The 25,042-nt window shown below is 39.6% G+C and overlaps 1 protein-coding gene across 1 annotated transcript; it reads right to left on the bottom strand.

Annotated features, from left to right (window-relative positions):
* Positions 1 to 1,324: 1,324 nt before the first annotated feature.
* Positions 1,325 to 25,015, bottom strand: LOC117531831 (deubiquitinase DESI2). The gene is made up of 5 exons (XM_034195011.1): positions 24,766 to 25,015; positions 11,215 to 11,287; positions 7,240 to 7,333; positions 7,013 to 7,154; positions 1,325 to 2,353 (listed from the first exon to the last, which is right to left on the bottom strand). Exons 1-5 carry the CDS (start codon positions 24,802 to 24,804, stop codon positions 2,108 to 2,110), a joined length of 594 nt encoding a protein of 197 aa, XP_034050902.1. The 5' UTR covers positions 24,805 to 25,015; the 3' UTR covers positions 1,325 to 2,107.
* Positions 25,016 to 25,042: the final 27 nt, after the last annotated feature.

Here is a 25,042-nt window from a genome sequence, read left to right on the forward strand (position 1 = left end):
TAGCATCTATTGCAAGACTGAATATTACAGTATGAATGTGTATACTATTTTTGCAAATAGAATGTACAATATAAAAAAAGGTGTGTAAGTCCGTTTTCATGAAATACTTTATTTAAATAATCACAATTTCATACATTTCTCTTTGAGCAAACTGGTTTTATACTGATTAGTCGTACTGCCAATATCCATGTCAGTCAGAATCAGATGCAATTTTGCCTTGGATTTTAGTAGTTTATCATTTCCTACATACTGCGCAAAATAAAACAAAATGAATAACATTGTACACGTAGGACGTTTATTTTGAAAGATTAGTCTCATTTAATAAAATACTGTCCCCATTAATGCCTCCAGCTGTAGTCCAATAATAATAATAATAATAAATACTAAAATTAATATTTTTTTAAAAGAGAATATATTTTAAAGCATTACTGTGGCCAAATAAACTCATTGATACATTTTAGGTAACAACAAAAGCAGCAAACAATTTCACTATTAACTCTTTTTAAATATACTATATCCTTGCCTTTCTTAATGTTTGAAGTTGTCATGGGTCATGAAAAGGAAATAAAAAGTTAAAGTTGTCAGAGAAAATTAGAAAAAAAAAATACTCATCTGGTCACCTCTGTATAAAGTACCAAATAATTTTGAACTGTACAGCCCAATTTCAACTCAAATATCCAAAAATAATAACATGTAAATGAGCATATGACAGGGTGAAACATCAGAATGCACCATAAACAAATATCTATCTTATTTAGGAATAAGAAGGATTTGCACTTTTATCTCCACTGTGTCATGACTACAAACACGTGATTTCCTTCCTGAGCGGCTGTCACACCACAGCAGTAGGGATACAAGAAAAGTTGTGCGATTAAAATCGCATGTGGCTCGGTTCACTGAACGAGATGCCTACGATTGTCATCCTCGTCATTATAATCACCGTCAGCACCATATGTACAGAGGACACTTTACACGTGTTCATAGGCTAAATCCACAATTATCACAAATAAGTTATAACCTAATGACATCAGTTTTCTGCTGTCGTCCCCCCCCCCCCCCCCAAAAAAAAAAAAAAAAAAATCTGTAAACATGTCTCGGTTCCATGCACAGTGCAAAAAAATCATACTTAAATAATGATGTAGTGATTATCATCATTTAAAGGGGAATACCAAATTACATACAAACTTAATAGACTGAAAGTTATAAAGGTCCTTTGGGTATAAAAGCTTAGACAAAACCATACTTAGTTACAAAGTAATTGTCTAAGATTAAGCTTGATTATTTCTCTTTTGACATGAAATGGCTGATGTTCCAAAATAGGTATGGGCCTCCCCAGATCTGTATGAACAGTGACTATTCAAAACATATTTTGCATGTGATTAACTTCAACGTTCTACAAATTATATTGGTAACAATTTGCTTGTTTATTGTGTAAAAAAAGGTCAGATTTTCTCCAAACGTAAAAGTAGAGTTGATACTTTGTATCGTGCCATTTAATTGATCAGATGTCAAGTTCTGTGTACATGCAACGCTGTCAGCAGTTCAGATTGAACTTGAGTAACACACAAACCCCTTAACCTTTTAAAAATAGCCAAAGTACACTACTGAAGTTCCACACATAGAAAGCTGAGTCAAAAATATCAACTGAAGGCCACATAGAGGCCAGTTATTAAACAAGATTGGCAAACTCAGCAAATTAGCAATTCCTGGTAATGTCACTATCGGTCATCTCAGGTGTTCTACAAAAGCAGCTCTGAAGGCAGGGCGGGGAAGAAGGCTGACAGGTTTGAAAGTCCATGAAAAAGACAAATAATAAGGTACTACAAACTTCAGAACTACAAGTGGTCACGTCTGGGCCATGCTTCACTGCTTGGAGCTCAGATGAAAGTGTTCCTCTAGCATCCGGTCATCCACAGAAGGGCCTCTGTTGGTGTTATGTCTGGCAGAAGCGCTCGTCACAACGAGAACTCTACTCTTTTCATGTATTTTTACTCAGAAGACAAACAGTATGAGGTCAGGTGGTTGTTCCAGCTCACTAATGCCACTATAGCCACTTGCAGTAGTGGTGGAGTGTTCCAGAGGTCAGCATGTCGGGAGGGGGGACAGTTCACACTCTTGTATGGCGACAGCTGTGGGAGGAGCCCGATCCAGCGGCAGTCGCTCCGGACAGGGATGAAGGGTCATCATCGCTTGACTCGTTCTGCTCTTCTTTATGGAGGCCGAGGCTGATGTGACTCTGCAGGGCAGCCGGGGTTAACCACTCTTTGGGCAGGCAGCTCTGCAGGAAGGGAATGCAGGAGCTGAAGTACGCCAGTCTGTTGACCCAGCGAGGAATTTCCCGTCCGCACAGCAGCTATAAAGGTAGTGTGAGTAACAACTTTACTGTGATTTATCTCAATACATGTGAGACACTGGGACATTTAACACAGCAATTAGAACAAAGCAAATTAAACCTGTAACTAATGATTTATTGAAGATGTATTTCATACCTTGGTACAACCCCAAATCAGAAAAAGTTGGAATGTTTGGAAAATGACAATAAATAAATAAATAAAAAAGTCCAGCAGTGATTCTTACATTTGTTTTTACTTCTATTCCATTGAAGACAGTATGAACCCAAGATATTCAAGTTTTGTGTGGCCAATTTCATTTAATTTGTTAATATACAGCCACTCCTTTTCAGGGCTTGCAACTATCACACAGTGGAAACTTGTATTGTGGTCAGGTGAATCAGTATTCCAGATCTCTTTTTTTTTTTTTTTTTTTTTGGAAGAAATGGACACAGTGTGTTTCAGACCAAAGACAAAAAGGACCATCCAGACGAGGAGTCACCAACCCTGGTTCTGGAAGGCATCTGCCCTGCATTTTTTTTTTTTAACTCTCCCTGTTCCACTCCCAGACAATTAACTCTATCAGGTGTGCTCAGTCAATCATGAACTGGAAAACACTAGCTTTTAAAAAATCAGGCCAGCAACAAGTCCAAAAGCCAGGGTCTGCCATGGTAAGGGGGTTGTGTGAATGACCTTGGCAATGGTAATTTACACTACTTTTTTAATCAATCAATCAACTTTTTCTGATACAAATAATATAAAGAAATGTACAGAAACAAAGCCCAAAAATAGAACAAAGGAAAAATAAAAACACACAGTGCAAGTGGCAGGCGGATAGATGGCAAAGCATGACCAAGAGGGAGAGTATCCTAATTTCATTCCATGACATTACGGGGAGATTTCCCTAGGTGAGCGGTGCTTCACATAGTTAATCAGAGGCTTCCTGTGGTGACAGAACCTATTGGAGGAGCCTCTGGGTGTGTACTTAATTTTTTTCCAGTTTCAAAAGAAACAAGACAACATTCAACCACACCTTAATTGAAAGTGGCAATGTTGACTTCCACAAAAATAAAATTCTCCAGCGAGCTAGGAAAGAGGAAAAGAAAATGACACTCTGTTGAGTCACCGATACTTGAATATCATCTGGAGAGCAACCAAAAATAGCTATGTAGGAGAAGGGACAGATATTCAAATCCAAAATCGTTCGCGTTAATAAAAAAAAGGTATGCCAGTAGCTGGACAATTTCAGACACAACCAAAACATGTGGGTCAAGTCACAGGGGGTCTTAAAACATCTAGAACATCCCTCATCTCATTTCCCTGGATAAAACCTAGCCTTAGTAAACTGAATTTTATGTAATATTTTGAATTGTATTAAGCTGAGTTTGGACTCAGCTTAATACAACCACAGCTGGAGGAATTGACAGCATGCAGGGTTTTTTATTTAAACTCATCTGACAGAGTATTCTGCAGTTCATTCTCCCAGTTGACCCTTATATTCTGTGATGGCAGCATTAATGCAGAACAATACATTGATATTTTAGAACAACATATGCTGCCTTCAAGAACACATCTTGTCCATAGATGTCCATGTATTTTTCCACAAGACAATGCAAAAACACATTCTACACACATTACAAACACGTGTCTGCAAGGAAGAGGGTGTGAATACTGGATACTGCAGACTTGTCCACAATAGAGAATATGTGGATAATTTTGAAATTAAAAATGCAACAACAGCAACCCCTTACTATTGCATACCTTAAGATGTCAAATTACTTTTAACTGTTGTGAAAAAGAATGCCAACATTACAAAATGATAAAAGCTTTAGTGTCACAACTTTTTTTGGAATTGCTGTAGGTCTGAAATGGAGGAATGGATGTACAGTGAGGAAAATAAGTATTTGAACACCCTGCGGTTTTACAAGTTCTCCCACTTAGAAATCATGGAGGGGTCTGAAATTTTCATCTTAGGTGCATGTCCACTGTGAGAGACATAATCTAAAAAAAAAAAATACAGAAATCACAATGTATGACTTGTTAATAATTTATTTGTATGTTACTGCTGCAAATAAGTATTTGAACACCTGCCAACCAGCAAGAATTCTGGCTCACACAGACCTGTTCATTTTTCTTTAAGAAGCCCTCTTATTCTGCACTCTTTACCTGTATTAATTGCACCTGTTTGAACTTGTTACCTGTATAAAATACACCTGTTCACACACTCAATCAATCACACTCCAACCTCCCCACTATAGCCAAGACCAAAGAGCTGTCTAAGGACACCAGGGACAAAACTGTAGACCTGCACAAGGCTGGGATGGACTACAGGACAACAGGCAAGCAGCTTGGTAGAAGACAACTGTTATGATTATTTATTAGAAAGTGGAAGAAACACAAGATGACTGTCAATCTCCCTTGGCCTGGGATTCCATGCAAGATCTCACTTTGTGGGTTAAGGATGATTCTGAGAAAGCTCAGAACTACAGAGGAGGACCTGGTCAATGACCTCAAGAGAGCTGGGACCATAGTCACAAAGATTACATTAGTAACACATGATGCTGTCATGGTTTAAAATCCTGCAGGGCAGCAAGGTCCCCCTGCTCAAGCCAGCACATGTCCAGGCCCGTTTGAAGTTCACCAGTGACCATCTGGATGATCCAGAGGAGGCATGGGAGAAGGTCATGTGGTCAGATGAGACCAGAATAGAGCTTTTTGGAATCAACTCCATTTACCATGTTTAGAGGATGAGAACAACCCCAAGAAAACCATCCCAACCGTGAAGCATGGGGGCGGAAACATCATACTCTGGGGGTGCTCTTCTGCAAAGGGAACAGGATGACTGCACCGTATTGAAGGGAGGATGGATGGGGTCATGTATTGCGAGATTTTGGCAAACAACCTCCTTCCCTCAGTAAGAGCATTGAAGATGGGTCATGGCTGGGTCTTCCAGCATGACAATGACCCCAAACACACAGCCAGGGCAACTAAGGAGGGGCTTTGTAAGAAGCATTTCAAGGTCCTGGAGTGGCCTGGCTAGTGTTCAGACCTGAACTCAATAGAAAATCTTTGGAGGGAGCTGAAACTCCAAACCTGAAAGATCTGGAGAAGATCTGTATGGAGGAATGGACCAAAATCCCTGCTGCAGTGTGTAAATCTGGTGAAAAACTACAGAAAACGTTTGACCTCTGTAATTGCAAACAAAGGCTACTGTATCAAATATTAACATTGATTTTCACAGGTGTTCAAATACTTATTTGCAGTAGTAACATACAAATAAATTATTAAAAAATCATACATTGTGATTTCCAGATTTTTTTTTTTTTTCGATTATGTCTCTCACAGTGGACATGCACCTAAGATGAAAATTTCAGACCCCTCCATGATTTCTAAGTGGGAGAACTTGCAAAATCACAGGGTGTTCAAATACTTATTTTCCTCACTGTATACTAAGAAATTAAATTAAGTTGACCAGACAAAACATGAAATAGCTTGGGTTCATACTATCTGCAATAAAACACAAATCAAAGTAAATGTAAGAATCATTCCATTTTTTTATTTCTTGTTTGCATGCTTTTGCATTTTCCATACAGTCAACCCCAGCTGCACTAGATTAATTGCTGTTGTCACTAAACTGTCACACATTTTAAACGGATCATTTATGTTTTTAATCACTGTTGAACTTCTTTAATGCTTAATCTGAGATCATTAGCATGCAGGCAGTCACGACTTCTAGATGGTTTATCAACCAAAGAAGAAAGGGTACAACCCTACAGCACAGTAAAGATAGAGGCCGAAGACAGGGTACAACCCTACAGCATAGTAAAGACAGAAGCCAGTGAATTACAAGGACAGCTGGTTAAGATGACTCCAATCCAAGAAAGTCTATCAGAATCATCAGATGGAAGATGAAGATCAATCAACTCTACATTTGTCCACAGACCAATCAATCGAAGAGTAGTCCATCGTCTTGAAGCTGGGTACTTTGCATGAACCCACCTATGCGACCTATCTGCTAAACTCCAAGTGACCCGAGTCTTAAGTACCTTGAAGATCATAAGAACAGGATTTGGTGTAGTAGATAAAAATGCAATGTTGCCATATGTAAGATTCTGAAACACAAATCCATTAATTTAAATCAAAGACAAAGACCAGACCTAGAAGCATGTGCTGGCTCAGCCCATCACCACACCCAACTCCCAACATAACTGCTTTTGGTCCTGATTGGCAACCATAAAGGGAGACCAACAGTCCAGCACTATCTCAAGAAGGTAGCCATGTATCTATTGTAGCCAGGTGAAATATGACTCTCTTTGGCCATTTGCAATTACAGTGGTCGCACAGACTCAAGGACCTGTTTGATAAATCTTGTTCAAGAAAACACATCACATCACTGTAGTTTTGTAATTGATGATATTCTCACAGCAATGCAAGTAGTATACCTCATCTGGGTCTCCTTAAAGCTTAGCAGACACAACATGGTATTGTAATGCATTAATGTAAAATATAGGCCTAAGTATAACACGACCGTGATCATGATGCCCCCTTTTGTCCAAAACATTTTTTTGAAAAATACTTTATGAAGACTAAATCTTGTTTGTTTGTTTGTTTAAAGAAAATGTTTTATATGAAAACAAGGCTAGAGCGAGAAAGAAAATGAAGTGACTTTGTTGTAGACTGACCTCAGACAGTGAAGAGGAGAAATGGTTGCAGTTTTTGTGCATTAGATGGTATGCATTGCCTTTGAACTCTTTACCGAGCTCTTCCATGATTTTATCTATGTCCTCCTCTGCAAAATCTGTGGTGCCCAAAACAATGGCCTCCCTGTTTGACAAGAGAAGAAAAGAAAGGCATTAGTCCTATTTGACAAAAATCACACTGCGTTGCGCAGTGAATGCTGCAAACTCACTTGAATTTGAACGTCTCTCCTAGTTCGGCAGCGTTGCCAGGATTTATTTCAAAGATGCCGCTGAAAGGGTATGGATGTCCTCCATATGCAAATTCTGTATGGCAGAAGATAGATGAAAAACTCAGTTCAGTGCTTCAAATTGAAACACAAAACAACTGTAATCGCAACAAACCATTAATCACTGCCACACTGTACTTAATTCATTAGGCCAGACTAATTACAGCTCTTTCTGCCTTGTATTCAAAATAGGGGAAAAAAAAGCATGTGTAGGAGTGATCCATTAGGAGCGCCTTCACTCCAAAGCACCACATGAACAAACTGGTCCAAATTGGTGTCAGTTCCAATCTTGGAATACAGAAGCTGTTAGTATCCGACTGGCATCTGGAAAACCTTTGCCAAAACCATAAATGATTACATCGATTTGCACCCATCATTGACAAGTTGATTCAAGTCCGGGCACATGCTTTGGTGTTACGCGTTGTCACATCCACCACACTACAGAACTGCCCCGGGTCCTGAATGGTAACCATCCAGGCAGACAACCAATCCATCCCACCTCTCGAAAGTAACCATCTATCTACTGTACAAAGGTGAAATGTGGACGTCTCTTTGGTGTTCTGCAGTTCCTAGGGCCCTCAACACTGAGTCACCTGTGCAGTGGATTATGACTAGAAAAAGATGGCACATGGACAAAATGCTGTGGCATTGGCGAATGTTCCTTAACAATGGAAGTGATGCTCCTCATCTGAGTCTCCCTTAAGTAACTGCTCGTTTGACACAAAGTCATTTCAGCAGTACCCAAGGATCCTCCAAAGAGACCTCGTTCCAAAGCCATCCAGTTATTGCCTTTGGCCACTGGTCAGCGTCCAAGTCTCACAACCATACATTAAGACAGAAAGCACCAGGACCTTAAAGACTTGGACCTCTGTTCTTCTGCAAACACCCAGATTTAAACTACACTACACAAAAAAACATAAATGTAATTCTGTTGTTTTCATTACTGTTTCTCATGCGTTGATCTAAAATTTCTTCTAGGTGCATAAAATGCTTATTCTTTCTTTTTTCACAAATTTGCTAACATTCTTGGCAGTTAGCATTTTCCCTTTGCCAAGATCCATCCACATGGCCTGTGTGGAATATCCAGATGGTCATTCAGCAGCATGATTAGATGTGCCTTAGACTGGTCACAAAAAAGACAACCTTAAAATGCAGTTTTATCAAACAACACAATGCCACAGATGGCACAAGTTTTGCGAGAGTGTGCCATTGGCATCCAGATGCAGGAATGTACCTCTGTCGAGGCTAAACAGTGCTCTATTTAGCTCTCCTCAATTGTAAAGTATCAGTGTGGCATTGTTCTTCACATAGAAATCAATGGAAGACATTGTTAAAACATTAATAACAATAAAAAAAAATGTGATCAAAGTCCTACCACTCCACCATATTTGATTAAAATTGCACTTTTTTCAGAAATAAACCAACAATGAGAGCAGAAAACTACCTCCTCTCAGTAAATATGAATAGTTTTGTTGTCATCTACATTTTAATGCCAGCTGATGATGTCTGGCCATCATTCAAAATCAAAACTGATGGACTCTTGGGTAATAAAGCACTTAGATATCACACAGATCCTCTACAACTACAGTAACATTAAGTTCATGAAATAAACATATTTATTATGATCATCAATTCAGTTACTTCAGTTACCAATAAAGTGACAAAGGCATCATATGAAGATTCCACATATTATTATTATTATTATTATTATTATTATTATTATTATTATGGGCCCCACGGTGGAATGGTGGTTAGCACTGTTGCTTTACAGCAAGAAGGTCATGGGTTCCATTTCCACCTGTGGCCATTCTGTGTGGAGTTTGCGTGTTCTCTCCGTGTTTGTGTGGGTTCTCTTTGGGTGCTCTGGCTTCATCCCACATCCAACGACATGCAGGTTAGGTGGACTGGAAACTGTAAATTGCCCGTAGGTGTGAATGTGTTTGTGTGTCTATATGTGGCCCTGCAATAGACTGGCCACATATAGGGTGTACACTGGGGTGTCCAGGGTGTACAATGGTTCATGCCCTATGACTGCTGGGATAGGCTCCAATCCCCCATGACCCTTAATTGGAGAAAGAGGTTGAAGAGTGAGTGAGGTATAGAAAATGAATGGATGGGTTATTGTTATTATTATCATCATCATTATTATTTTGCTATTCTTAAACTACATAAAACATAAATATGTTGCTTGATTTCCATTAAAAATGATAGTTTACTGCTTTTCATTTAAGGAAGAATTTTCTGCAGAGTTAAATCCATGCAATTCTTTGAATATCTTTTTAAGCCAAGCTTTCAGTCAAACAACCTTCATCAGGGAAGATATTAAAAAGACTTATACAAGGTCTGTTAGAAAAGTATCGTACCTTTTTATTTTTTTCAAAAACTATATGGATTTGATTCATATGTTTTTACGTCAGCCAAGCTTAAACCCTCGTGCGCATGCGTGAGTTTTTCCACGCCTGTTGGTTGTGTCATTCGCCTGTGGGCAGGCTTTGAGTGAGCACTGGTCCACCCCTCTCGTCGTTGTTTCATTGCGAGGAAATGGCGGAATGATTTGGGCTTTTTTCCATCAGAATTTTTTCAGAAACTGTTAGAGACAGGCAGCTGGAAACCATTTGAAAAATTTATCTGGCTTTCGGTGAAAATGTTACGGGCTTCACAGAGAATAAGGAGTGTTACTACAGCTTTAAGGACGGCCCACAATGGCACACGGCGTGCCACGCTCCGAGCCGCCATCAAGAGGCAGAAACCACCACATCATTTCTAAACGGATCGCTGTGTGGAGGCTTCGCACGTCACGACTGATTCGCTGATGAAGCGAGACAAAAGAACACCTCCGTTTCAGAGTGTCAGAGGACAAGTTGGGACATGTCCAGCTCTCCACAATTTCTCTTATACTCACTCGATTGGTAAGCACTGAAAGCCGAGATAGGCTTGTCCCAACTTGTCCTCTAACACTCCGCAACGGAGGTGTTCCTTTGTCTCGCTTCATCAGCGAATCGGTCGTGACACGCGAAGCCTCCGCGCGGCTTTCCATGACAAAATCTCTTGTTAAAAGTGAAATCTGCCGTAAAATGGCTGATGTCCAGCCCTTGTGATAACCAGAGAAATTGCACACGGCGGTCCCGGCTCCACACAGCGATCCGTTTAGAAATGATGTGGTGGTTTCTGCCTCTCGATGGCAGCTCGGAGCACGGCGTGCTGTGCGCCATTGTGGGCCGTCCTTAAAGCTGTAGTAACACTCCTTATTCTCTGTGAAGCCCGTAAAATTTTCTCCGAAAGCCAGATAAATTTTTCGAATGGTTTCCAGCTGCCTGTCTCTAACAGTTTCTGAAAAGATTCTGATGGAAAAAAAGCCCAAATCATTCCGCCATTTCCTCGCAATGAAACAACGACGAGAGGGGTGGACCAGTGCTCACTCAAAGCCTGCCCACAGGCGAATGACGCAACCGACAGGCGTGGAAAAACTCACGCATGCGCACGAAGGTTCAAGCTTGGCTGATGTAAAAACATATGAATCAAATCCATATAGTTTTTGAAAAAAATAAAAAGGTACGATACTTTTCTAACAGACCTGGTATGGATTTAAGTGTGCAGAAAATAAATTCTTCTTTAAATTTATTGCGGGGGTTTTTTTCTGGCACCTTAGTGATCATGAGTGTGGTGTACAGCTTCAAAACTTAAAAGCTTACCGCTTTGCAAAACTATTTCATTGGGCATCAAAACAAAATTTGTGATTTCGCAGGAACAGTACAACTACATATGATGGAGTGTCACAATTTTGCTGCTTCATTTTTTAAAGTACACGCACACATGATACAACGTGACTAAGTGGTGACTCAGCCCTGAGAAATGGGGTCATGCTGTTCAGAACACAATCCCATATCCCATTTTTATATAAAGAAACCTCAGGCTCACCTCTGCCATAAATCTCAATGCCTGAGTGGAAGACTCCAATACCCAGATTGGAAGTGTATTCATTTATCCAGTACTGTGGAGAAAGAGAGACAAAAAAAGTCGAGATGATGAGAAAATTCAGAACCAACCATTATTTCAGTTTTTAAAAATGTGGATCATGTCAGGCAGGAAAAAGATAATTCTGTATCCTGTATGTCACTCTGGTGTCCAATGCCACATTCCTTTTGTTCAGAACACACATTACGGTTTAATTCCTCGTTACATTGTGAATGAATGAATAAATGAATTTTGTTTATTCGGTACACACAGACTCAAAAATAGCAAAAAAGTAAACAATTTAACAACGCACCTATGTGCCCGAAAGGGTGTAGGCAGAAGCAAAAGCTTATAAACACCCACCCCTTTAACCAGAAAAATAAAAATGTATACAAATGTATATATAAATATACATATATCCATGACAACAAATACAAAGCATAAATTAATCACTGAACTAAACTTTCAAAACACAACCATGCAAACAACAGTACAGAATGAAGTAACCCAAAAACAAAACAAAACTGATACACCTAATTTATCTTGCTATAACAACTAACCATCCAAGTTACCAAATTATTTAATGTTATCAAGACACTTATTCCAAATGTTAACATCCTTAACAGTTGGCAGGAGAGCATTGTTGACTGTAATTTTTGGAATTGCAGCCACAGAGATTGGCCTTGAGTGACTCTCATACCTCATACAAAAGACATTTGTTCAAACGCACGCACAAGCAACGAATGAGTGCGTATCATTCAATCAAAAGCTATGTACATTTTGAGTGTTAATAAAAGTCTCCATAAGAGAACAACCCATAAACATTCTCAATCACAATTATTTGTAGCTATTTACAATTTTCCCAAGATTCCTTGTATTCCACTTCCCATGACAGAGTGAATTCCTCCCATGCCCAGAAATCCCATCACTTAGCACATTGTCCTTTAAGTGTGTAGGCCATCACCAGTGGTGAACTGGCCGAGGTAAGTCCACAGGTGGCACGGTCAGAGGAGGCTAATTTTGTTTGGTATATGCTTCAACCCTCTGCCCATTCTGCAACGTGTGTGAATATGCCTTGGTGTGCCACTACTACAACCCCTGGCAAAAATTATGGAATCACCGGCCTCGGAGGATGTTCATTCAGTTGTTTAATTTTGTAGAAAAAAAGCAGATCACAGACATGACACAAAACTAAAGTCATTTCAAATGGCAACTTTCTGGCTTTAAGAAACACTATAAGAAATCAGGAAAAAAAATTGTGGCAGTCAGTAACGGTTACTTTTTTAGACCAAGCAGAGGGAAAAAAATATGGAATCACTCAATTCTGAGGAAAAAATTATGGAATCACCGTGTAAATTTTCATCCCCAAAACTAACACCTGCATCAAATCAGATCTGCTTGTTAGTCTGCATCTAAAAAGGAGTGATCACACCTTGGAGAGCTGTTGCACCAAGTGGACTGACATGAATCATGGCTCCAACACGAGAGATGTCAATTGAAACAAAGGAGAGGATTATCAAACTCTTAAAAGAGGGTAAATCATCACGCAATGTTGCAAAAGATGTTGGTTGTTCACAGTCAGCTGTGTCTAAACTCTGGACCAAATACAAACAACATGGGAAGGTTGTTAAAGGCAAACATACTGGTAGACCAAGGAAGACATCAAAGAGTCAAGACAGAAAACTTAAAGCAATATGTCTCAAAAATCGAAAATGCACAACAAAACAAATGAGGAACGAATGGGAGGAAACTGGAGCCAACGTCTGTGACCAAACTGTAAGAAACTGCCTAAAGGAAATGGGATTTACATACAGAAAAGCTAAACGAAAGCCATCATTAACACCTAAATAGAAAAAAACAAGGTTAAAATGGCCTAAGGAAAAGCAATCGTGGACTGTGGATGACTGGATGAAAGTCATATTCAGTGATGAATCTCGAATCTGCATTGGGCAAGGTGATGATGCTGGAACTTGTGTTTGGTGCCGTTCCAATGAGATTTATAAAGATGACTGCCTGAAGAGAACATGTAAATTTCCACAGTCATTGATGATATGGGGCTGCATGTCAGGTAAAGGCACTGGGGAGATGGCTGGCATTACATCATCAATAAATGCACAAGTTTACGTTGATATTTTGGACACTTTTCTTATCCCATCAATTGAAAGGATGTTTGGGGATGATGAAATCATTTTTCAAGATGATAATGCATCTTGCCATAGAGCAAAAACTGTGAAAACATTCCTTGCAAAAAGACACATAGGGTCAATGTCATGGCCTGCAAATAGTCCGGATCTGAATCCAATTGAAAATCTTTGGTGGAAGTTGAAGAAAATGGTCCATGACAAGACTCCAACCTGCAAAGCTGATCTGGCAACAGCAATCAGAGAAAGTTGGAGCCAGATTGATGAAGAGTACTGTTTGTCACTCATTAAGTCCATGCCTCAGAGACTGCAGGCTGTTATAAAAGCCAGAGGTGGTGCAACAAAATACTAGTGATGTGTTGGAGCGTTCTTTTGTTTTTCATGATTCCATAATTTTTTCCTCAGAATTGAGTGATTCCATATTTTTTTCCCTCTGCTTGGTCTAAAAAAGTAACCGTTACTGACTGCCACAATTTTTTTTCCTGATTTCTTATAGTGTTTCTTAAAGCCAGAAAGTTGCCATTTGAAATGACTTTAGTTTTGTGTCATGTCTGTGATCTGCTTTTTTTCTACAAAATTAAACAACTGAATGAACATCCTCCGAGGCCGGTGATTCCATAATTTTTGCCAGGGGTTGTACACTCGCCAACTTTCCTTCCTTGGAGGCATTCATCAGAGCAAAGATGAGCCCAGCTGAACTGCACTGACTCTTCACCCAAGGAAGTGATGATGTAGAGTGGGGAGTTGCTCTAGGCACAAAGGGAGGACCAGGATTTGTTGCCATAAGAGAAAATGAAGGGAATCAAGAAGTAGGTAGAAGAGGTGAACAGATTGCTCTATCCAAGTGATGCTTACATAGGCATCACTTACATCCTATTTGACTGTCAGGAAGATTAGCAAGTCCAGGCTGTTGTTATGATCCCCGATGGCTAGCTTGACCTTCACCCAATTGCCAATTACCCCCCGAATGACTCGTCATTCCATCCCAAATCAACTGTAATTGTTCTAAATTCAAGAGAATCCTCATCTGCATGGTGGGAACCGTGGTGGAGAGTGAGTAGATGCTTGGGTTGCCTTTTCCCTTAACTGGATGATTGAATACACTTTAAATTTCAGCAACAAAAAAGAAAAAGAGAAACAAATGGTCCATTGATTCTCAAATATAGCTGTTACCTAACCTGAAGCATTTCCCCTTAGCAACCCCATAATACATGAAAATTTTGACTTGTTTGTGGAGTAGGAACACAAGAGAAGGAAATCCTTGCACCAATCCAGATCTCCAGAATAATGCTCAAGCTCAGGGATATTAGGATCTCTGGTCTGGATAAAGACATGACTCGTGGGCAAGACCTGGGTTGGATGAATGAAGTCCAAACAAGCCTCTGTATGTTACCAAACAAATTATAGTTAACAGACTAACCTTATTTCCGGTGATTTATGAACACATACTCGTATTTTGCAGACTGGGTGGTGTTTTCCATGACAGCTGCTTAGGTACAGATATTAAAAATTTGGCACTGGCTATGAGTAAGGGAGACAGAATTCCTTTGATTGACTGATCATTGTCATGTGCTCTCTGATTTGTTAACCCTAACCCTACAGACTTGAAATGCTTCCCCTTGTGTATACAAAGGCTTGTTGTAGCTCTGTATGTCTGTAGGATTCATATTTTGGAAATACATCTCCTGTGCCCTTAGCCACGTTATAAAAAGTTTGATCATATTGGCTCAGTAACTGTATTGACGCCTTTTGACACCTTTACGGTGTCAAATCTCGCACGTAATCACATTCTCGCTGGGAAGGCCGAGATTTCGTTTCAGTGTAAACAAGCGTTTGCGGGTGGTGGAGTGGACATACAACAAGCAACTTGTTTGCAACATTGCGTCGTTAACTAAGTCTTTAATGTGAGTTTTATATTAAAAAAAAAACAAAGCGTGTTGCTGTTAGGGTTGCGTGTCATGAACCGGTTCTTTTCGGTATCCTTAAGAAATTATTTGAGCCATCGACATCAATAGCGTTTTTGCTTAATTATTCCCTTATTGGTCCTTCAGAGTGACCGTTATTTTTGGGGGTGTTTGTCAGGAAAATGATCATTTCTCTACATTGATTACAGACCCTGCAGCGGGTCTGTATATTCAACCGTTTCTGCAGCACGGCTTTTCTTTGAACCTTGAACCAATGAAGCAGTGCTTCGATCTTTGATCTGCTGCTTTGTTGGTTCTTTGTTTTATTTCTCTTTGTCTTAATTTTTTCCCAGCTAAAACCCTAAAGAGCATATGTCTGTGAGTAATATTTACCTTTTTATGTTAAACTGTCCTGTTACAGTCTTCTGAAACAGTTGATAGATGTATTTTATAACTTAAAAAGGGGACCAATGCTAACACGTTAGCATGTCTATAGCATTTTCAATGTTAAAGTTAGCATTAATCTGAGCCATTATCAAGCCTCCCTCTCCAGTGTGCAAAGGATTCTGGGATACTTTAAAACCGTGAATAGTAACAGTGGAGCTAACAGAGCTACCAACATATGCTAAGAGTGTTAAGGGTGCTAACATAAAAATAACACGAAAATTTCACTCTTCATAAATAATGGGGCACAGACTTCTTAGTCTGTTAGTACATTTTTTCTACATATCAAGAAATATTAACCCAGATATTTGTAATAAATGCTAAGAAAGAACAGACACGGCCAGTCCATAACAGCTAGCAGTCTCTGTTAGCGGGGATGTTGACTCAGCTCGCTGGCACATAGAAGCTGTCAATCAAACTGACTCCACTTTTAATTAGTCATAACTTTATGGTTTAAAATATCTTAAATTGGTGAGTTATTAAAAAAAATCCACCCCCTGTACAGTTGTCATAAAGGGGGACACTAGCTATAGAGACCAAAACAGTTTTTTTTTTTTTTTTTTCTGTACCAGGCTGTAAACATGTTTATTTCTGCTCTAAAGTTGTGGATTTTAACATGGGGGTCTACAGGGAACGTTCCTTTCAGAACCAGGGTTGATATGCTGCAGAGTTCATGAATATTGCAGGTGTGCTGGCAAATCAATAATCAGGAAGACGAATGAGAGCAGTAGACAGGTTGTGGACACATCAGCTGATAAATAACCCGAGAGAAAGAGGGAGGAGTGTCACACGCACAATGCAGACGCATGTAAGAGATGCACAAAGGGGAGAGGGAAATGCTGTGACAATTATTCCTATTTAAGATTTCAGACAACAGAAAATCTCAACATGACCTGGGAGGGAAGACAGTGGAAGCAGTCTGGATGTCCTCTACCACAGCACACACACACACAATTACACTAACGTGAGGAGTCACTGAGCCTGTGATCTGTCTCTTCTGCATCTTTTGGACTGTGAGCAAATCCATACAGAATTCCCCATAATCAAACCAGGATCAGCCACACAGGCAGGAGATAATCCATAGCAAGGCACAGCATTTTTTCCTTTACCCACTAATACTCTCCCACCCTTATACACCCTTACAAACCAGCTGTCCCCCATTAATAATAGAAGACGTTTTCTGGCATAGAGAGATACAATAAAAGCATATCCACCACTTCATGTCAACAGTCTGCTCCTCCGCTGACCTATGCTGTGAACTGATTTCTGACAAAGGCTTCTCCAGCTTTTATCCTTTCACATCAAGTACATAAAATGAAACCTTTGACCTGAGTGACCTCTGGCATTCCTGGAAGGACAAATGATTTACAACAAGTGAAAAGAGTCTGCGATGGTCATAAGCTACATATCACGACTTTTCCAGAACAGAGTAAGCAAACCAAATACTGTAGTCGCCCATCTATTTGGACGACTACACACTGTCTACAGACCAGTATCATATATGATTCATTCTTAGTAAAGTATGGGTATAGGTGGTATAGGATGTGGCTTGGATTTTATAGTTATTTATAATGCAGTTCATGTTTAAACTGTAAAACACTGCTGGTTATATTTATAGTTATTTATAATATACTTCACATTGTTCTGTAAAACATCAAGCCTCAAACCCATATGACAAAGAAATGTATATTTCTTTGTCATATGGGTTTGATAGCCAAATGTTAGGAATCATCGCCATTATATATATAGGGAAAGACATATTGGTATCGGAATTTCTATTTATTTACTTTTTACTGCATCCCAATATTGGTATTGTATCAGCTCCAAAACAATCCAGTTGGACTCTAAATATAACTGAGGAACTTTATTTCACCTGAGAAAAGATGAATTTATTTCATAGTGTCTTTAAGTGTGTAAAGGTGAATCAGTGTTTTTCAGCAAAAGAGTGTAAGATCACAATCTGTAACCAAAATCTTCCATCTGAGTAACAGAAAGAATGAACAAAAGAGATCAATAGCAATGTGTAAGTGTGATGTCTGGCTCCTCAAGTCATTTTTCTGTACATTGTTATTTACAATCCTGGTCAGTATTATGACCTTCTATATAGTTTTAAAAATAATTTAAAACATCTTCAGAAATAAAATAGAAATTAACTAATTTGGCATAATCAGAATATTTAATGAAATGTCCAGTGCTATTGATAAACACCAAAAACCACAGTAAAAATTTGCTTGCATAAAGTGAAATAAAAAAATACAGATATACCTGTAATTCAGTTATTAGCATCCACAGTGAAACATCACTTTGTACCGACAGGTCAGGGGATGTACATGAACATTTCAAAGTCAATGAATATAAGAGGATTTTAATGGAAGAAAACAGATCAAATTAGTGCCTGAGTTTCCATGTCTCAATAATTTCTTGCCATTTTTTAAAGAAAGTCCTTCTTTGATCCGCTCCAGTATAAATCTGCTACTGCTGATGCAACAGAAAAAAAGTTGCACTGTGCAAAGTTTCTCCAACCACAGCCACAAAACCCAGTAACTTGAGGTGTGCAGGATATGTCTAATTGATGCAACAGTCAAAGGTTGCACTATTCCCACTCTCTAAAATCACAGCCATAGACGTAACTCCTTCAGAGGTGTCTTGGTGGCTTCCCTCACTAGTCTTCTTCGTGCATGGCCTGTGAGATTTTAAGACTTGTCTACTCCAGGCAGATTTACCATACAGTTTGTATCTCTTAAAGACTGATTTCAATAAAATTCAAGACATATGCAGAAGTGACTGTGTATCTGTCCCTAGACTTCTGTAAAGAAAACTGGCTGTGACAGTCATGGCTTGTATGAGTAAATAATAATTCTTAGATTTACATTGTCCAATTACTTATGTCCTTTGGAAATAGAGGGACTGTGGCCAAAAATGGCTGCATTGTTAATGCTGACCTCTGAGTCATGTGTTTGTATTTGTGTGTGTGATTGGGGGGGTGGGGGGCTAGGTGACATACATAGGTTGCTTGAGTGCTACCCAAATTAAGTAGTATTTGAATATGGAGAAACTGCAGTCAGACATGGGGTCAAATAGTTTGCATTGTATTTAAATACAAATACTTTAGATTTTCAAATTCCAAATACAAATATGAATACAAATACTTTGTACTTTTTCAAATACAAATACTTTATATTTTGAGTATTTCAAATACAAATACAAATACTTTCTATGAACTATAAACAACAAATTAACACCGATAAACCGGTGACAATTTATTGTGAAAATAGCATGACCAAGTACTATTGATAAGTAAAGTATTGAATGTTTTATCACAAATTCACTATTATACTATCACAGGCAATAATCAAACTATCACAATATATATTCTGTTTCCATCAATACTGCATCCTTTTGTATCCGCCATATCACAAAACAATAATAAAATGTCATATCTTCTCGTCTCAGCATATTGTATTATTGTATCTCAATCACAATAACGTGGAGCTTATAGTTTTCTGGTGTGTCTCAACATGGTGTCACAGAGATTCCCAAGTTTGAAAAGTATGTGAAAAAGTATTTGTAAAAGTATTTGGAAATACTTGGGATCAGCAATGTATTTGAAATACAAATACAAATACTTTGAATTCAAAATCAGAAAATACAAATAGAAATACTCCAAAAAATGTATTTAAGTATTTTCAATACAATTCTTTTGTATTTGGTCCCATGTCTGACTGCAGTACATGACATGGCCATTTTAGATACTGTTTGTTGCTTCAGTGTTCAAGACACCTTATGACCAGGGGTTAAAGGTCATCAAACAACAGGAACTACAATTAGAAGACACCCACAATGAAGTCAACCGTGAACATTGAAACCATACCCTGAAATCTGTCTCATTTACTTGTACGTCTCTGTGTCCAAAGAGTTGACAACTCCTGATTTATACAGCAAAAACACAGCGCTGGGGGGGCGGGAGGTAGACTGTGTGATTCAGTCTCACTACAGATCACATGCTGAGTCTTTGCATTTGTTAATCCATCCATCCATCCATCCATCCATCCATTTTCTTCTGCTTTATCCGGAGTCGGGTCACGGGGGCAGCAGCTCAAGCAAAGCTGCCCAGACCTCCCGATCCACACACACAGCTCCTCCGGGGGAACCCCAAGGCGTTCCCAAGCCAGCCGAGAGATATAGTCCCTCCAGCGTGTCCTGGGGCTTCCCCGGGGCCTCCTCCCAATGGGACATGCCCGGAACACCTCTCCAGCGAGGCGTCCAGGGGGCATCCGGAAAAGATGCCCGAGCCACCTCAACTGACTCCTTTCGACGTGGAGGAGTAGCGGCTCGACTCCGAGCTCCTCCCGGAGGATTTGTTAATCCTCAACATCTTAATTGTCACTTTCGGGTGAAATCCACTGCCCTTCACTTGAAATATTTTCACAGTTGTTGCACTTGTACAAGTCTAGAGGAGTATTTTTTCTTCTTTTTTTCAAGACAGCTACACATGCATTGACTTTTTTTTTTTAACATGGACAATAGGCAAATTTCATGACGCTATCAGGAGCAGGGGAACGATCCATAGTGCCTATGCTCTCATGTAAGACTTCCAGTGTTGGTCTATTTACAATGATGTAACATGCCATGACATAAGAACCTCATTGATTGGTTGTTGGAAAAATTATGTAATCCTTCACTCAACATCATCGATAACAATTTACAAATCTTGACTTTTTGATGGTGAAGTTTGCCAAAACTGGTTCACAGATGACCCTCAGATTTTTTTTTAATTTTTAGTCATCCTGAATAAAGTTCAGTTTACATAGTACATGGGCCAAGCAGGTTTTTCGTACTATTTAAGGGGACTAAACGAAAGTTAGAATCCAGCCTTATTGTACACAAAAATGTATGGTAGCCATCCATTAAGAATTACACAGAGATGAAAATTTAAAAATGCTCCAGTCATACTGAGAAATATACCACATTATTTGTCTGATCTTAACGATTTCAAAAAGGTATAGTTTGGACTATCTATGACTGAATTCTATGGAGTTATGGGGTAAAAACAGCAAAAATGGTGACAAAGGTCAGTTTCAGTTTGTACAGGTGTCAAGTTTCTTTAGTTTAGGTAAGAAATGATTTTCACCATGTGTTATGCTTAGTTATCACATTACAGGGTAACATCTGTCCTGTCATAGAATCTAATGTACGTTTGACCTTATTTGACCTTTACTTTGGAAACCAAACATTCAACATGGCCAAAACTATTCCTTTTACTGAAATTAGAGCAACTTTACCAGTTAAACTGCTGTAAAACTGAAACTGACCTTTGTCACAATTTTTGCTGGTTTTTACCCCATAACTCCATAGAATTCAGTCATAGATAGTCCGAACTATACCTTTTTGAAATTTATCTGAGTTTGGAGAAGTGTGACCACTAAGAGTAAGAGAGAAAGTGATGGTGGGCGGCAACGGCAGATCTCAATGGGAGAGCTGTGACATAGACTCAGAACTTGAAACGGATGCCATCCGTTGGTGTTAGTGATGCTTCGTGCTTATGTGGACGAACAAATGAAGGAATCAAGCAACACAAACATCACAGCGGCTATCAAATGTTTAAACCCCTGTCACACATAGTAAGAATGTGCCGGAGCCATCCCCGTCATGGCAAATATTGCCATAATCCAACGCAGTCGGGAGGAAAAGAGGCATGGTCAGCAATGTCGGCGCGCAGACAGACAGACTGCCTCGTCCACACCTGTCAGATGGCATCCAGAGCGTATGTAGATGACACAGACTTCTGTCAGACGGCCATAAAAGGCGCTGAAGACTGCCCTATCTCCAAAGGAGCACAACGCAACTCTGGACACCGTGATGGTTGGATTATCACATGGGATCAATATTTTTCTTTTGGGTGAGAAGAATTTAACCACAGGCTGCTGTCCCAGCTTCATGTCCACATCCGCGCTGTGCAACACTCCTGGACCGCTGTTGGAGGTGAGATTCATGTTTATTAATGGTGTAACTGCCTGGCACAAGTTCCATGTCATATCTCCTACAGAGTTAGAAGGTGATCATTTATTACAGCGTGAAATCCATCCAGCTCTGAGCCTGACGCGTGCAATGATGCATTACTGCGCACCACAGAGAGGCACAGCTGCCTATGTTATGACGGAGATAATAGTTCACATTATTTAAGTCACCCATGGGAACGAATGGACAAATATCTGTAATGTAAGGTCTATTGTGGATATAACAGCCTGTTCAGATTTGCAGATGTGCACAGTAGCACACAGAGCTTTTGGTTTGATAGCCACTGATCACATTCATTGTACTTGATAATAATTCATAATTATTATAATAATGAGGCATGCCACATACATATCAACAGTTCCTTTGCACTCTGGGGCGGGGGCATTATTATACGTGGCACATGCAGGTCATACCGGCAGGCTTTGACGTGCCAGATCTATCTCGAGGTTCCCTCGTATGCGCTCAAATCGTTTCGGATCCCGTTTTGCCGCCATCTGAATATGTAAATTGTGGTCAGATAATTGTGGTCAGACTGCACATGGACCGCTGTCAGATAGGTGTCCCATCTCAACCGCGCCTGGAGAGTTTTGAACATGTGCATCACACTCAGGCCACCGGCCGATTTTGACCAACTGTGTCGACTTCTGCAGATGGCTGTCAGAATGTTTTAGAACTGAAATCCGACACTTTTCGGATGTGCACCGATTCATAATTCGACGCCACTCTGTGTGATTTCAGCTATGTGTGACGGGGTATTAGTGATCATCATGTGGAAGTTGTAGAACTTAGATGTATCGAAGGGAACAATGACTTTGTTTACACAAGAAGCCATGTGAAAGTGGAGCAGCTCCAGACTTTATTTGCTTAATTTGTACTTTCTGAATACACCGTAGGTTATAACAGAGCCAGAGCCAGAAACCAGACTGGAAACTTTAAGTGCGTGGGGAAGATGTTTTGTTCAACTTCACAATTACGAGGACGGATTGCAGGAAGTAGTATATCAGTAATATTTTGTGCGGATCATCGGAAACAAGTGATGACAGTTCTTACATGTGTGGGGATTAACAGACACAGGACATAAAGAACAATGAATATCCAAGTGAGATATGACAGGTTGGAACTGACAGTCTGAGATGTGGATTTTTCAGTTGTCTGGAAGCATACGTTCACACGGATGCAGATTTTGTGGGGAAAACTGCACAGGGAAGAACTGCAATCAATCTGTCCAGTCTGGGCCAGAGATACGTTTGTCAGTGAACCTCAGAAAATTCAGGCAAAAACAAACAGTGCGCCCCCTACAGCAGTATGTAAGTATCTATATGGGGTAGGGAGAATTCACCACTAGTAAACTTAATCTTATTTAGTACCGAGTGGCTACACGGCCAACCACTGGTTCAATAAAGTAAATGGGTGATTCTCAGACTACGAGCACTTATTATGTCCTTTGATCATATTGTATGAAAAACAGAAAAAAGGGGAAATTTCACACTTTTATAGTTATCTTTACAATGAAAGTGTTTTAAGAAATTTGTTCTAGTAGTCTATGATGACTTTTTCACCTTTTTTCAGCATCATTATATGCAAATATTGCCGTTTTGTGCTTGTCCCACACCCAGACTTTTGATCTTCAATGATAAAATTGAATGGTAAAAAAACATTTTTTCTAATGTTTTAAAATATCTCTGAATAAAATATCAGTAAAATAATCAAAACATAATTGGGGTATTCAATGTCATACAACTGTTGTGATTTTTTTAAACAAAATGTAGTTGTCCCACACTATTGCCGTAATTTCCACCACAACACTGTAATGTCCCTTTAAACAGTTGTATGAAAGATTGTTTGGGTAGTTCTATGGAGATAAACAGTGACATCAGAGCACATGTATATAGCGCCAAATCACAACAAACAGTTGCCCCAAGGCGCTTTATATTGTAAGGCAATGGTGTGGTGGAAATTACATTTACAAGGCCAATAGTGCCCGTAGTTAAAGAATGACCCAAATACGCGAGCATATACTCCCAACCACAACCGACCAATGAGCGCACTTGTAAGTTCACTTCTGGTTTCAACGCAGGGACAAAGGGCGGATATTTTCTCGCTGGCTGTGGGAGGGTTCACAGTCCACGGAGGGGCTGTGATCTAAAGCGGTTCTGTTTGGCTCATCACACCCAGGGAGCTGTATCAAACTAGCACCATACAGGCAACAAGCAGCAATTTGTTCATAAAAACTGTTTCGTCATCGTTAACAGGCTTCCGTTCAAAATGCTTATGAAGTTTATCTGCTTTCATCCATTGCAGTGTTTTTTTTCTCGCAATAATTAAAGACAGCGCCGTTAAATGTGTCAAACATACACCGCATTTCACACCGCAATAGAGCCTTAAAAAAGTGGTGTAAAAAATGTAGTTTAGATGCACAAAACGAGTCAAATACACGCTCACGGTTGGGCGAATAAGTTAAGACATTATATTTATCTGCCCAACGGTTGGGCGTGTAATGTTCAACATATGACTTATTTGCCCAACGGTTGGGCGAATAGCCTTTGCCTGTTTAGTATTTGTTTTGATTACTTGCTCGAATAGATTGCCGACTTGGGTGGATCCGTGCCAATCTGAGGATGCCTGCAAATCACAGTGAAATTATTTTAACCCCTTAACGCCTATTGTAGCATATATGCGACAATATTTGACTCAATATGCAACATACCAAATTGACCAGTATGCCTGTTGTCGCAAATTTGCAACATACCATTATTATTATTATGACATTATAACATCAATTATTACCATAATACCAAAATTACTATTTATTTTTTGTGCAACATTATTTACCATCTACTTAAAGGCAAAAGCACACACAAAACATTTTTTTTTATATACAGCTATATAAATTCAGGAACAAGCCTTTATAGGTAAAGTGCCCCCCCGCCATGTCAAAACAATGTAGAGCCGCCACTGCTTTGCCACACATCAAAATAAACATGATGTTTGATAGCAGATTATCTTACCATGTCGTACACATTAAGGATGACTGGTTCATTGGCCATGATTTTAAACCTGAGCTGGAAAGGCAAACGCGCCACCCTCCACTCTGTCAGCGCCTCCGCCGCTCTATGACGTCACAGGACCGCACGGTGGACAGCAGGGCCGGAGAGCAGGGTTCTGCTGGCGGGATGGAAGCTGCTCATTTCCCCTGCAGGGACCAAAATATGTCTAAAATCTGTAGAAAAAAAAAACACACGCACACAGCCAAACTTAACCCCCCCAAAGTGAAGCCAGGAAAGC

The sequence above is a fragment of the Thalassophryne amazonica genome, chromosome 19 (assembly GCF_902500255.1).
Source record: "Thalassophryne amazonica chromosome 19, fThaAma1.1, whole genome shotgun sequence".
NCBI classification, from domain to species: Eukaryota; Metazoa; Chordata; class Actinopteri; order Batrachoidiformes; family Batrachoididae; genus Thalassophryne; species Thalassophryne amazonica.

Coding starts and splice junctions, on each gene's coding strand:
- LOC117531831 (XM_034195011.1), bottom strand. CDS start 24,804: ATGGCCAATGAACCAGTCATCCTTAATGTGTACGACATG. Junction 11,288..24,765: donor TCCTTAATGTGTACGACATG/GTAAGATAATCT, acceptor CTTTCTCCACAG/TACTGGATAAATGAATACAC. Junction 7,155..7,239: donor GGAGAGACGTTCAAATTCAA/GTGAGTTTGCAG, acceptor CTTGTCAAACAG/GGAGGCCATTGTTTTGGGCA.